Raw genomic sequence first — 13,933 nt, forward strand, 5'->3', positions numbered from 1 at the left:
TCAACACAACGATTTTTGTTAAAGATTGCAAACAATTATCAAAGCGTATTAGTGAATTATTTACACACAAATTACCAGGCAAAATTAATTACACAAATTCATACAATCAAATACAGAAGAGAAGAATAAATTAATTACAAATTGTGAGGAGTCGTTTGGGAAAAATGGAGGGGAAAAGGTCGAATATGAAAATGGAAAAAAAAAACATAAATGAATAACAGTTTAAATAATATCTTAAAAGTAACATAGGGTAACCGTAAAGTAGTCGGTCAAAATAGAGCAGAAAAAAATCAGGTAGGTACTTTCTTTTTTTCTTAGTATGGCAACACTTGAATATAATTTGACTTTTGATTATTAAAATTGTTTGTATTACAGATTGATTTAATGTCTACTCTTCTTTGACAGACTTGCTTCAACTTTTTTGCATGAATGACTCTTTTTTGTGAATAAATTGAAAGTGGGTGCGTCAAAATAGAGCAGAAAACTCGGGTACTGGCGTGGTTCACTGTAGGGCAATATTTTAATGCATTTTGACATAAGATAATTTGATGTTGTCATTATTAAAAAAATTTACATACCGTAGAATGGGGCTACTTGAATTTTGATGTGTTACTTGAAATATTTAGATCGTGGTATCGATCGAAGTATCGTGACAATAAGTGTCACCTGTCAGGGAAACAATGAATCATGCCGATACGTTCATTATTGTAGACCAAATACAGATTTAAATATTTTTTTTGTACTGGGCTCAAGTAACACATCAAAGTTCAAGTAGCCCCGTTCTACGGTACATAAATTGTATACATTTGATTAAAAGAAAAAAAAAATAATTTTTAAAATTAATTTTCAGAGATTCATTGTATTCCAGATTGATTTCATTTCTACCCTTCTTTGACAGACTGCATTTTCATGACTCTTTTGTTGTAACATTTCAGGAAATGTACCCATCGTTATCTATGTCTTATTACGAAGGACATTTTGCTCACTCCTTTCAAGAACGTCATAAATCAAAAAACTTGATTTTTCAGGAGAACGTTTTTAAAGTTCAAACATAAAATACAATGTATTAAAAATAAATATCAAGCCACTTATTTAACTTTTTACTGTGCAACAGATCTTTTTAGGTAAAACCTGAATATTTTTTCTCCATTTGAAAAATATTTAGTATATTTAAAAAAATAATTAAACAATACCTTTTCTTCAAAATGCAAAGATAACACTTTCTGCCCTGTAGCGGGTAAATATTAAGTTAAAAATATGCCTCTTTTGCTGGGATATAGTACATTTTTTGGGCATTATGAAAACATGCATAACTCAAAATTGACAGTTTTTGATTTATGACGTTCTTGAAAGGAGTGAGCGATTTGTGTTGTTACATTTTGAAACCAGCCAAGAAACAAACTGTTTTTTTGCAAATTTCTTTAGAAAAATAATGTTCAATCAATGTTTGACAAAATCTTATGCCTTTTCGACAATCAGTTTGACTGTAAAGTTACGGCGCAATAATTCTAGCAACATGAACTATGACCCTGTGCGCCCGCTAGGGGCAGGGCGGGGTGTACGCGGGGAATGTTTACGTTATCCCTTAAGAGATTGAGGCAGGGAAGACTGCACACACTTGTCATTGTACTGTCATGGCGGCCTGTTGAATAAACCGATTGCATCCTAATTACGAGTTATTATTACCTATACCCGAGCCCCGTAATAGTAGTTTAAAAAAATATTTCATATTTTATTTAAGTTTTACTTGGTAAATACTACAACCCGAAAATCTTAAAAATCTATAGTGACACGTGTTTCGATGCATTCTGCGTCATTTTCTAACTAACTTACTAACCATCACGCCGCTTCCCCGCAGGGGTAGGCAGAAAGAATCGAACGCCACACCACTCTGTCTTTGCAAACATTCTTCGCCTCTTCTACATTCATGCATCTCCTCATACATAACCGACGATTATTACGACTCCTGACCCGGCCGCTTTCAAGTATTTGACATACCTGATTGTGCCAAGTTTTCCTCGGTCTTCCCCTGCGTCATTTTCAAACACCATAATTCGGTAATTCCGCATAATACGGTGTTTAAAAATGATGTACAATCTTTTTTGGCAGTATTGTTTCTTCTTCTTCACTATCTCCACTTTCATCCTTCCATTTTTCAGGTTCAAAACTTCATCTGTTATTTCATTTTTTTTTTTTTAATTATGTCCAAGTGACTCTGAAATCTAGCTACGGCTAATGCAACACCGTTTATCATGACCCTACTCAGGCTTCAAGTTTATAAGTTCCATAGCCTATGCCTACTCGTGAGTGGATTTACTCTTCATGTTTAAAGTTACTATAATTTAATGTAATTCATGAGTGAAAATTCTAGGCAAAAACACTCGCTAGGGCAAAAATTCATCCTATTTTATACCCGGGGCCACCTTCATCTACTCAAAAAAAATTGTCCGTTATATCCGAGGTAAGTTAAATAGAGATCCGTTATATCGAGGTTTTACTGTACAGTATATACATAATAATTTAAATCGTAATAAAACTCATATTTGCCAAAACAATATTATTTATTTAAAAAAAAAAACATATATCCAAGTTTGTCAATAGGGGGAACTAAACAGATAAGAGAGTGCTAATTCAAATTACAGACAAAAAAAATATTTTTTTATGAACAAAGCACCACATACAACAGTAACACACGCGAGAAATAATACCTATTTAAAATAAATAATAAATAAAAAATTTAAATTGCATAATCTTTCTTAGTATATTTATATGGAATGATAGTTTTTTTTTTAAATCTCAAATCGGTCTGTAAATGCCGCAATGGTGTGAAATTAGTATATATTTTTTTTTAATGAGAAAAAAATCAATTATATATATTTTGAGCCTAGATAACTAAACATTAGCCCACGCGACGACGCCCTTCTGGGTGCAAGTCAAGTGCGCTTACTTCCCTGCACCCCGCACCCGCCAGGCTCAGTTTACGGAATACTGATTTATTGTCAAATGTCTCTTACATTCATTCCTAATAAACCAAACTCAAGTGTCATGAAACCAGTTAATAATAATAATAAAACCCTTATCCGCACATCAATGGTGCATAGGGCACTGTGTCATATAAACGCAGTGTTATCTTGATCGTTTACACATGAAGGAAAGGTGATCAGCCCTCCGCTTCAGGTACCAGTCCATGGTAATATTGAATAAATATTACGGTGAAAAAATCACTCAACCAGTTGCTATTTTTAAAAAATACTTTTGATAATTTTCACGTTTTTAATTGCGTAGTCCGCCCGACGAATGTTTAGCTACTATGTATCTATTGAATAAATATTACAGTGAAAAAATCACTCGACCAGTTGCTATTTTTTAAAAATACTTTTGATAATTTTCACGTTTTTAATTGCGTAGTCCGCCTGATTACTGTTTAGTTACTATGTATCTACAAATACAGTTTAGTTATCTAGGATTTATATATGCAGTTGTATTATGATGCAGTATTATAATGCAATTTTGCCAAGAATATGTAATTTTTTGTTATCCCTTTGAAAAAGCACTCATTATCTTAAATTTCCACTTCTTTAGAACATAAAACGATAGATAAACAATGGGATTTAAACAATAATAATAATCATAATAATAAAATAAAAACATATAAAACAATGTTTTATTTTCAAACATTTCCCACTATTTAATACTGTTCATAATATTTTAATATTTTTTTAAAATTACAGTAAACCCCTAAAACGTTGAGACGGGAACCACGTTAACGGAGGGAACGTTATAGGGGATTCATTCATCTTCTTCAAACCCTTATCCGCACCCCAATGGTGCATAGGGCACTGCATCATATAAACGCAGTGTCACCTAGATCGTTAACACACGGAGGAAAGGCGATCAGCCCTCCGCTTCAGGTACCAGTCCAGGGTAATATTGAATAAATATTAAGAGTGAAAAAATCACTTTTATTTATTTGACCCCCCTCCCTTGGGAATCGAACCCGGGGCCTCTAGAATGGTAGCCGAGCGTGCTGACCATTGTACTACGGAGGCGGTCAAAAATTATAATTTAATTTTAAATGACTCATTTTAGTCTTTTCCGCTGATTAAAATTTATAAATACAATTTTTAAAAAAAAAACACTATAACGTTTCCTCTGATAACGCGGTAACTATCTCAACGTTATAGGAGGGTTTACTGTATTCTTTTCTTTTAAGTAGTTTCGGATAACGTAATATACCAAAACTGCGTTGGTAGTCCTGATTTAAAAATAAAAATAAAACATAGTAAAAGAAAAAAAATAAAACATTTTATTTTATATTAATATCAATTGATTATTAATTTTCTATCTATTTAAAAAAAAAACTCTATATGGTGAGCCTCAAAAAAGTTTTTTTTTATATTTTATTTTCTGTTTTCAACCTAGGGCAGTGACAAATATGGTGAAAATTCCACCACATTCACACGCCTTAAATTCAAAAAGAAAATTATCCTTAGTTTAATTTATATAATTGTTTTTTCAAAATACATTCGAAATGACTTTTGAAAAAATTACACTCCAGTGCCTACAAATTTACATACAAATTTAAAAACAATAGGAATAGAAAATAACATTTTACAATTAAACTTCAGTCGCGCAATATTCACCTCTATTTTATATCTACTTAGGGATTGAAATGACGAGAAAATTACCGTAGAAACAGATGAAATAAAGCACCAAACATTTGAAAAAATTCCTTGGCTTAAAAAAATTATGCGAAGAATTTCAAATAACATTGCGTAAAAAATGTTATGTATAGATTTTTCTTTATCTCTCAATTAAACTTTGTTTAAAAAATTTTAAATCTATGAAATATTTTTAATTTATTTGAATTTTTTTTCCAACCCTTCCCGCACCCGATGGTGCATAGGGCACTTCACCATGTAAACGCAGTGTTTTCTTAATCGTCAACACATGAAGGAAAGGTGATTAGCCCTCTGCTTTAGGAACCACTCCAGGGTAATATTGAATAAATATTATAGTGAAAAAAATCACTTATATTTATTTAACCCCCCCCTGGGAATCTAACCCGGGACCTCCAGTACGGTAGCCCAGCGTGCTGACCATTACACTACGGAGGCGGAAAATTTATTCAATATCAACTTCTTATCCCGATTTACACACAATGGTGCATAGGGCACTGCATCAAATTGACGCAATGTTAAGTTGACCGCTAATTATAATAATGAAGGCAGTCGATCAGTCTTACGCTTCATTACTAAAATAAAAACCTCATTCACATATTTATTTTTTTTAATTATGAAAATAAATTTGCATTCCAAAAATGTGTAAAGTGCGCTGCAAATGGCATTCCAAAAATTTCCAAATAAAGTTTAGCTGAGAGAGAAAAAAAAAAAGAGTCAAAATCATTATTTTTGTGCGAAGTTATTTTTTTTTAGTTTTTAGCCTGCTTTAAAATAATTTTGATTAAAAAAAAAAAGGGTTATAACGTTTTCATTCTGGAGCGTAATATCATAGCTTACTATATACAAAAAAACCATGTTTAAAATGATAGATACACAGTATACGTTTGATGAAAATTTAACGTTTTTTTTATTTATTTTTTACGTACAATTATTTATTGCTTAATTTCTTAGGCACCAACATGTATATGTATATATTACTAGTTAAATAATATCATATAGTCTGATCAATTGTCAATGTATTCAAGATTGAGCATTTACGAAAAGAGAAATCCATAAAACAATTGTCATTTTCGTAAAAATTCAACATTTTATGGTATCATCTACACAGTTATATGGCAGTCTCTCGTTCGCGACCAGTGGAATGAAGTTTCTATTATATTTTTTGACATCTCATCTCAACAAACGATCTTCTTCAATCTTATTATAACTTTTTTTTCAAAACATATACATACATAAGTCATATTATTTTTTGACATCTCATCAAAGATGAAGAAGAATATGGAAGTCTGGGCATTTAAGGGGCTGACGACCGTCATAGGCAGGTTTAAGTGATTACTTTACACACCAAGTGAGAGAAGTCTGGAAATAATGAAAAGAGGTCTACATTCAGCAGTGAAGGAATTACGCACATTTGGCACTAAGCTAACAATATGCGTACGTGTGATCTTTTGAGAGTCTGCCATATCTACTATCCTGTACGCGTTTGTTTTCATGCGATTGACAATCAAGTTAAAGTTTCATCAATTAGAGTGCAGTGCCCTATGCACATTTAGAGAGGTACTTCTGGCATCTTTACGATAATAATAATTTTATACGAAATTTGTTTAAATCTGACAATGAAAAGAAAACTTGGCTTAACCGAATGTTAGAGCAATCGCTGTGCACTATAATAATATAAATCGCTGAAACTGCACGACCACATAGTCGGTTGGAGTGTCCCTCAGAGACAAAATAAAGACCTTAGGGACAAAATACGGTGTTTGAAAATGATGCGGAATGCATCGAAACACGTGTCTCAGTAGATTTTAAGAAATAGTGGTATTTACTTAGTAAAACATTAATTAAAAATGGATAGATTTTACCACAAAGTGACTGCCAAATCAATTAATGAAACAAAATAAAAAGTTCACGCATTCGTGGAAGCCTGGCTGTAACAGGCATCAATAGTAAGGTAGAGGAAAAGCAATTGAGATGGTATGGGCACATAGGACGCAGAGAACCTGATCATATTATGAACCAGGCAATCGCCATGGATCTTCCTCGAAAGGCATCTAGAGGAAGACCAATGAATTCATGGATGCTGCAGAAAGATAACATGATTCGAAGGCATGGCCTAGGTGACGTTGTCCATGACAGAAGGACCTACAGCCTGAGGACGAGGAGAGCTGACCCCAAAAGTCTACAAAGACGATAAGTTGGCATGGAGCTAGGAAGAAGAAGAACAAAATTCAACCTACATGATAGGGTTGGTGTCCCAACAATTGTCAACAATTTAAAATACCAATGACTCCCCTAAATAATGGACTATCTTCAAAGTTTACTGAAATGAGGCGTAGGGCACTGTCTTCGAGTGATGGCATATTTATTTAGATTACATCAGTCGAATGCTCAGTGTTGCCATGTCGACAAGGCAAACCAAGCGGAAAAAAATATATATTAAATACATTTTAGGAATATTACCTTAGTGCCACAAAAAATTTACATACAGGACGTTCTTATTTTGAATGGCCAACATATTAATGATTTCTTTATCAATTTGGCGTTTGCACTGAAGAATTTCAGAAATGTCATCGTTAAAAATCAAACTGCGACGTCTGATTTTGATGATTTAAGATAATATTTTAGTGACAACTATTTCGCCTTCCAAAGGTCATGATATAAATTATAATTTGACATCTCAACAAAGATGAAGAAGAAAATGAAAGTCTGGGTACTTACAGGGCTTATGAGCTAACAGCCCTGCAAGACCCAGACTCCATATTCTTCTTCATCTATACCAAAGGCAAGGTGATCAATTCTGCGCTTCCGGTACCAGTCCAAGATAACCTGAATTTAATATGAGAGTAAAAAAACACTATTTATTTTGACCATCACTGGGAATCGAACCCGGTACCTCCAGCACGGTAGCCGAATGCGCTTACCATCACAATAAAGAGGGGGATTTTTTTTATCATACGGAAAAAATTTATGACCAATTTTTTATTAATTTTTTTTATTTTGCTAAATTTTCATAATACGGTTGTAATCAGATGATATGCCATGCAAAAAAGACACCCTGTATAAATTTTTCATAGGAAAAAACAAAGTTTATTTAATATTATTATACACCTATAGTTTACGTGAAAAGCGATAGCTTTGAGTTACTTTAAACAAATTATTGCACAAAGATATTATAAACGATATTGCGGAAAATGACGCCATTATGTTTTTAAATGCGTGATATATTTAAAATGTTAAAAATATACGCTGGTGGAATTCATTCTGGGCACTATAGAAATCTGTTTGCCGCATTTCTATAGTGGTGGAAGTCATTCTGGGCACTATAGAAATCTGTTTGCCGCATTTCTATGGGCGCTTGTCCACTACCCGGAATTCCATGTAATTTTACCGTCCGGCATATCAGTTAGCGTTTTAAAACGAGGATTGGCTTGTGCTTTTGCCCATATTTCTTCGGATCGTTGCTCTTGATCGGTGCGTGAACACGTTGCGCATAAATTCGATCACGCTAAACTGTCGTGTTTCAAAACCGGACTGCCGGAGGGGTGAAATTCCGTGTAGTGGACAAGCGCCCTAAAGCGGTGGAATTCATTCTGAGCACCATAGAAATCTTTACTTTTTTAAACAGCAAATAAAACAATTCAAAATTATCCAGAATTTTTTCCACTACGGTATGTTTTGAACTCCCTTTTTACACATTTTGAAATAACTAAAAAAAAATACATTTAACAATGCGTAACAGAAATTTGGAATTTCCTACATCCCTCACATGTGCTTACTACTCAGTACTATGAGCAGAGAAGTATGTAGAACGGGGCTGGCTGAATGTTTTTGGATTTCAAAGAATTTTTTATTCAAACAAAGATACAATGAGAAATAATGATTTTTTTTTTGATATTCTGAATTGATTTTTATACAAGTGATTTTGTTACCCTTGATTTTTCAAAGTATTTTCTAAATCAAACAATACGCAACGATGATTTTAATTTCTTGATAACCTGACTTGATTTTTATACAAAGAAAACCAATCCACCATATTTTTATTACTATTTTAGTACACTCTTTTTACAAGGTATCATCGTATGGAACGCATCCACCGCACAAATGGGGAGTTCAAATTATAAATAATATTTTCACTTAATACGAAATGCAAGAAGTAGACTACAAAAGCGTCGTAAGGATAATATTCTTATGACTACACCAACACTTGGGCGATGAATATTAACAAACTTAAGAATCACATCAGACACTTTAATTTTTTTAAATTTAAAATGTTCATTTTCAATATATACACTATATAAGTTTTAACCATACTTAATACACACGAAAATATTATATTATATTTACACTAACACTTTGTTAGAATGTTTCCTTATTTGCGTCAATTCATTGTTTTTATTTTACAAGTATTTATTGACTTGGCGTTTAATTTGCAGAACTCCATTTTAATTTATGTATTAATTTTAAATCAAACACAGATTTTTTGAGTCTACTAAGTTGTATTTTATTAACAAAAAACTCATAAAAAATTATATTGTGATAATTGTTTCGCCTTGTTAGGGCATTATCAAACGAATGTGAAGATCAAATGGACTACGGTCCTTATCTATAGCTACATAATTGTTTAGCTACATAAGGACCGTAGTCCATTTGATCTTCACATTCGTTTGATAATGCCCTAACAAGGCGAAACAATTGTCACAATATAATTTTTTATGTGTTTTTTGTTAAAAACTAAACAATTATGTAGCTATAGATAAGAACCATAGTCCATTTGATCTTCACATTCGTTTGATAATGCCCTAACAAGGCGAAACAATTGTCACAGTATAATTTTTTATGTGTTTTTTGTTAATAAAATACAACTTAGTAGACTCAAAAAATCTGTGTTTGATTTAAAATTAATACATAAATTTTTACAAGCGTAAATTAACATAGAAAAAATTGTAAATTTTCTTTTATTTTTTTATTTTCTGATGCTTTGTTACACATTTTATAAAATCAATAAAACACAAACTTTATCCTGGATCGACCCTAACGTATGGAAGTGAATCGTGGAGTGGCAAAAGAGGGGTGAAAATAGACTGTCGGAATGCCATCTCTCAGTGCGGCAAAACCATGTATGGTACATGTTCATAAAGAAGAAATACAAGGCTAAGATTATTATCAAATTACAAAATTAATAAAGGTGTGTATTGAGATGGTTTGGACATGTGGAGCGAATGAGCGAGAAAAGAACGGTAAAACAAATTTATGAGGCAAATGTATTTGGAAATTGGAGCAAAGGAAGACCGAGGAAAACTTAGCACAACCAGATGGGAAGATGGGCATGATGGTTAGTTAATTTATATGAATTTTTTTGCGTTTCCTAATAGCTTTTTTTAATACCATTTTTTCCCTCATCGACAAATACCTTGTCTTCTTCAGGGATGGATAGTAAGAAGAGGTGGTTGTCGAAACCGGCACCAAAATTAAAAACAGCTAAAAACAAAGTTTGTATTTAATTATTCTATAAAATGTAAAAATCATAAAGTTCCATCAATCATTTAAAATATACCATATATAGCTCACTCCTTTCAAGAACGTCATAAATAAAAAATTGTCAATTTTCAGTTAGTCATGTTTTCGGAATGCCCAAAAAATGTACTATATCCCAGCAAAAGAGGTATATTTTTAACTTAATATTTATCCGCTACAGGGCAGAAAGTGTTGTTTTTGCATTTTGAATAAAAGGTATTGTTTAATTAATTATTTTTAAACAAAATAAATATTTTTAAATAGCGAAGAAACCTTCAGTTTTTACCTTAAAAGATAGTAAAAAGTTCTATCTGTTGCACAGTAAAAAGTTCAATAAGTGGGTTATTTATTTTTAATACATTGTATTATATTTTTAAACTTTAAAAACGTTCTCCTGAAAAATCAAGTTTATTAATTTATGACGTTCTTGAAAGGAGTGAGCGATATCTCAAATTATTCTAAATTAATAAAAATTGGCATAATATGATCTGAAAATTGAATTTATATCCAAAATTCAAAGGCTAAAACTAAAAAAAAACATAAACAACTTGAATATATTATACCCTTTTTAGAAAGAAATTTTGGATGTGTTCAAATCATTGTTCACAATTTTTTATTACTCTACTTAGGGAGTTATTTTTGCATTTTTAATCTATGTGTTACTTAGTAAATACCACTTTTTCTTAAAATCTACTGTGACACGTGTTTCGATGCATTCCATATCATTTTCAAACACCGTATGTTGCGTAAAATGATGCGGATTGCATCGAACCACGTGTCGCAGTAGATTTTAATAAATAGTGGTATTTACTAAGTAAAACATTAATTAAAAATGGTTAGATCTTACCACAAAGTGACTGCCGAATCAATTCATGAAGTTATTTTTGCCTTTGAGCATCTCAAAAAAAATCCTTTTCAATCGCTTATGTAATGAAATAGATCAAAACACATTGATAGTAAAATGTAAAATGGATGATTCAAAGATAGTGATAAATTTGTTTTAAAAAAATAATGTTCGAAAAAAATAATAAAAATTTTTGTCCGCCTCCGTAGTGTAATGGTCAGCTCGCTCGGCTACCGTTCTGGAGGTCCCGGGTTCGATTCCCAAGTGGGGTAAAATAAATATTAGTGATTTTTTCACTGTCATATTTATTCAATATTACCCTGGACTGGTACCTGAAGCGGAGGGCTGATCACCTTTCCTTCATGTGTAAACGATCAAGATAACACTGCGTTTATATGACGCAGTGCCCTATGCACCATTGGGGTGCGGATAAGGGTTTTATTATTATTATTTTATTAAAAAAATAATTAGATAAATTTTGGAACTATACAACTCATTTTGGAAGCATCAAAGAATAAAACAAACAAATAAAAATTAGAAAATTAAATAAGTAATTTCATTAATTATCTCAGTAGTTCAGTTTACTGATCAAAGAGATTAAAATTGAAAATCTATAAGTTATATCAAAAGGAATCAGAAAACTGATTCTGTAGATATATATTTTTTTAAATAAAAGAAAAACAATAATAAAAGTATAAACAGTAAGTCCTCTCCTTACGTGAATTCGTTCTTACACAATTTCTTTTTTTTTTTCTAAAGTCATAAACAATACCATAACATGGCGAAACAATTGTCACAACTTTTATTTTAATGTGTTTGATTTTAATATTTAGTACATAAATGATATTTTAAATATAAACAGGGCTTTTTTCCATGTGATGTAGTGGAACAGCGTTCTGGCACCTTTTTCGAGAATATGTATTTTTTTTAATTTTCATTTATAATCATTTATAATTAAAATGGTACTTTGTTTTAAAATCACTATAAATATTTTATTATAACTTAATTATAATCTCTACCGGATTCGAAGCTAACTGCTTCTTTATCAAGACTGATTAATACTAGTATTAATCAGTACTATTATTAGTATCAATCAGTCTTGATACAGATGCGGTTAGCTTGGAAACCGGTAGACATAATAATTAAGTTATTAAGTGATTTTAAAACAAAGTTACATTTTAATTATAAAATGGAAAATCGCAAAGTTAGTGCTTCAAATATAAATTATATTCATATAATTCGTCAAAACCATAAAACATGGTATTGCAATGTAAAATTTAAATGATATTTGAATTTTTTTCCAGGAGTTTATAAGTGAGTTCCGGGACCTTTTTCGTTTAAAAAAAAACCCATTTATATTACTATATACCATGTAAGTATAAAAAATATGCAAATTTTTTTTTTTGACTAACATGATTTTTCGACTTACAGGAAAACCTTTGGAACGAATGAATCACTTAAGTACAGGACTTACTGTAATCGTTTCAAACAATGAATTGACTCTGGAACATCAATACAAAAATATTCTCGAAACAATTCCGAGAGATTTATTTGATAATTTGTTATATTTAAGACTTAGCGAGTATTCTATCGGTTATTTCACATATAACGGACGACTCATATTTGGATAAACGACACTTTCAAATGACACATTCCGTCGTCGAGGGAAATTGTCTAGTCACCACGTTTCTAGGAAATTGAAACCGAGCGTCACAGATTGTCCCCTCGGATCACACCGCGGAGTGACCGCCGCTCGTTGTACGAAAAGCGCATTTTGGAAATTTGTCACTCGTTCGATAAAAAAAATATTGCAATTTATTTGCTATAAAACCGAGTCCTTTTCGATGTTGTATCGAAAAGGACTGGTATATTGGTCGATGAACTGGCGTTCAATTATTATTCGCATCGCAAAGATCGCCCGTTGCAGACTGTTTGGGCGCAAAGTTCGTCTATTCCAGACTGTTTGGGCGCAAAGTTCGTCCATTCCAGACTGTTTGGGCGCATAGATCGTCGGTTGCAGACTGTTGGGGGGCGCCGACCGTGGTCCCCCGACACTCCTATCCTCGTCAGTTGTGGTGATTCAACCTGCGACGGAAAAGTCTCTTTACACAGATGATCGGGAGAGATCCCAAATCATTCAGTTCAGTCAGAGACGGCGACCGTTTGACGATCTAAAAATTAACCGGTTTGTCGTTTTCGCCCAAAAATGCACAATACTTTTGTAAATAAACTAGAGCCATCGCGATGTTATACAACGATTCAGTAATCTATCAATAGATTTCAATAATCGCTTGCTTCATTTTTTATACGCTTAATTTATTCTAAATAAATATAATACTTGAAATATTTTGTGTAATATAATAATTTGTACTGTACAATGTGTAAATGAATGTTTAATTTTCTATTAGATATTCACTACAGGAATGTAATTTTTGTTTTAAAAGTCCAAATAGGAAATTATTACGACCAGGAACTGCGTTGATTTCGGTACCTATTAATTCTAATCTCATATTACAGGTCATTATTATATATGAAAACTATATTAAACCAACTGATAAACGTTTTAATTATTTTTTTTAAATGAAACATGCTTTAGTTTAATTTCTTCGATTTTCAATCAAAACTTGCGATAATCAATTAACATTTTGTATGTGATTTTTTAAAATTTTCAGCATATATCATATTGTCAAAACCTTTTTTTCTTGGTAATTTCGTCAAACATTGATTTTGAACATTATTATTTCACTCCGGAAATTTCTACCGAGCCTGTGAAAAAATTGTTAGCAGTACTTTTTTGTCATATCGATAGTAAAAACACTACATCTGTATCCATCCACTCGTGAAAGATAAATACCTCGGTTGAATCTGTAATGTCAATCCATAAACATAGAAA

The 13,933-nt window shown here is 32.0% G+C and overlaps 1 protein-coding gene across 15 annotated transcripts in view; it reads right to left on the reverse strand.

Annotated features, from left to right (window-relative positions):
• Positions 1–13,933, reverse strand: part of LOC148302126 (serine/threonine-protein kinase MARK2-like) — a 205,387-nt gene that overhangs the window by 15,038 nt on the left and 176,416 nt on the right. For 2 of the 15 annotated variants that reach the window (XM_088272088.1, XM_088272087.1), the window contains one exon: positions 11,779–13,125. The exons of the other annotated variants lie outside the window; for them this stretch is intronic. In XM_088272088.1, coding sequence (XP_088128214.1) covers positions 13,107–13,125 — 19 coding nt within the window. In that variant the 3' untranslated portion in view covers positions 11,779–13,106. Of the gene's footprint in view, positions 1–11,778; positions 13,126–13,933 lie in introns of those variants that run through there. 15 annotated transcript variants of the gene reach the window in all.

Source organism: Brachycentrus maculatus, unplaced genomic scaffold (genome assembly GCF_059751285.1).
Source record: "Brachycentrus maculatus isolate JH-2025_06_01 unplaced genomic scaffold, ASM5975128v1 h1tg000475l, whole genome shotgun sequence".
Lineage (NCBI taxonomy): Eukaryota > Metazoa > Arthropoda > Insecta > Trichoptera > Brachycentridae > Brachycentrus > Brachycentrus maculatus.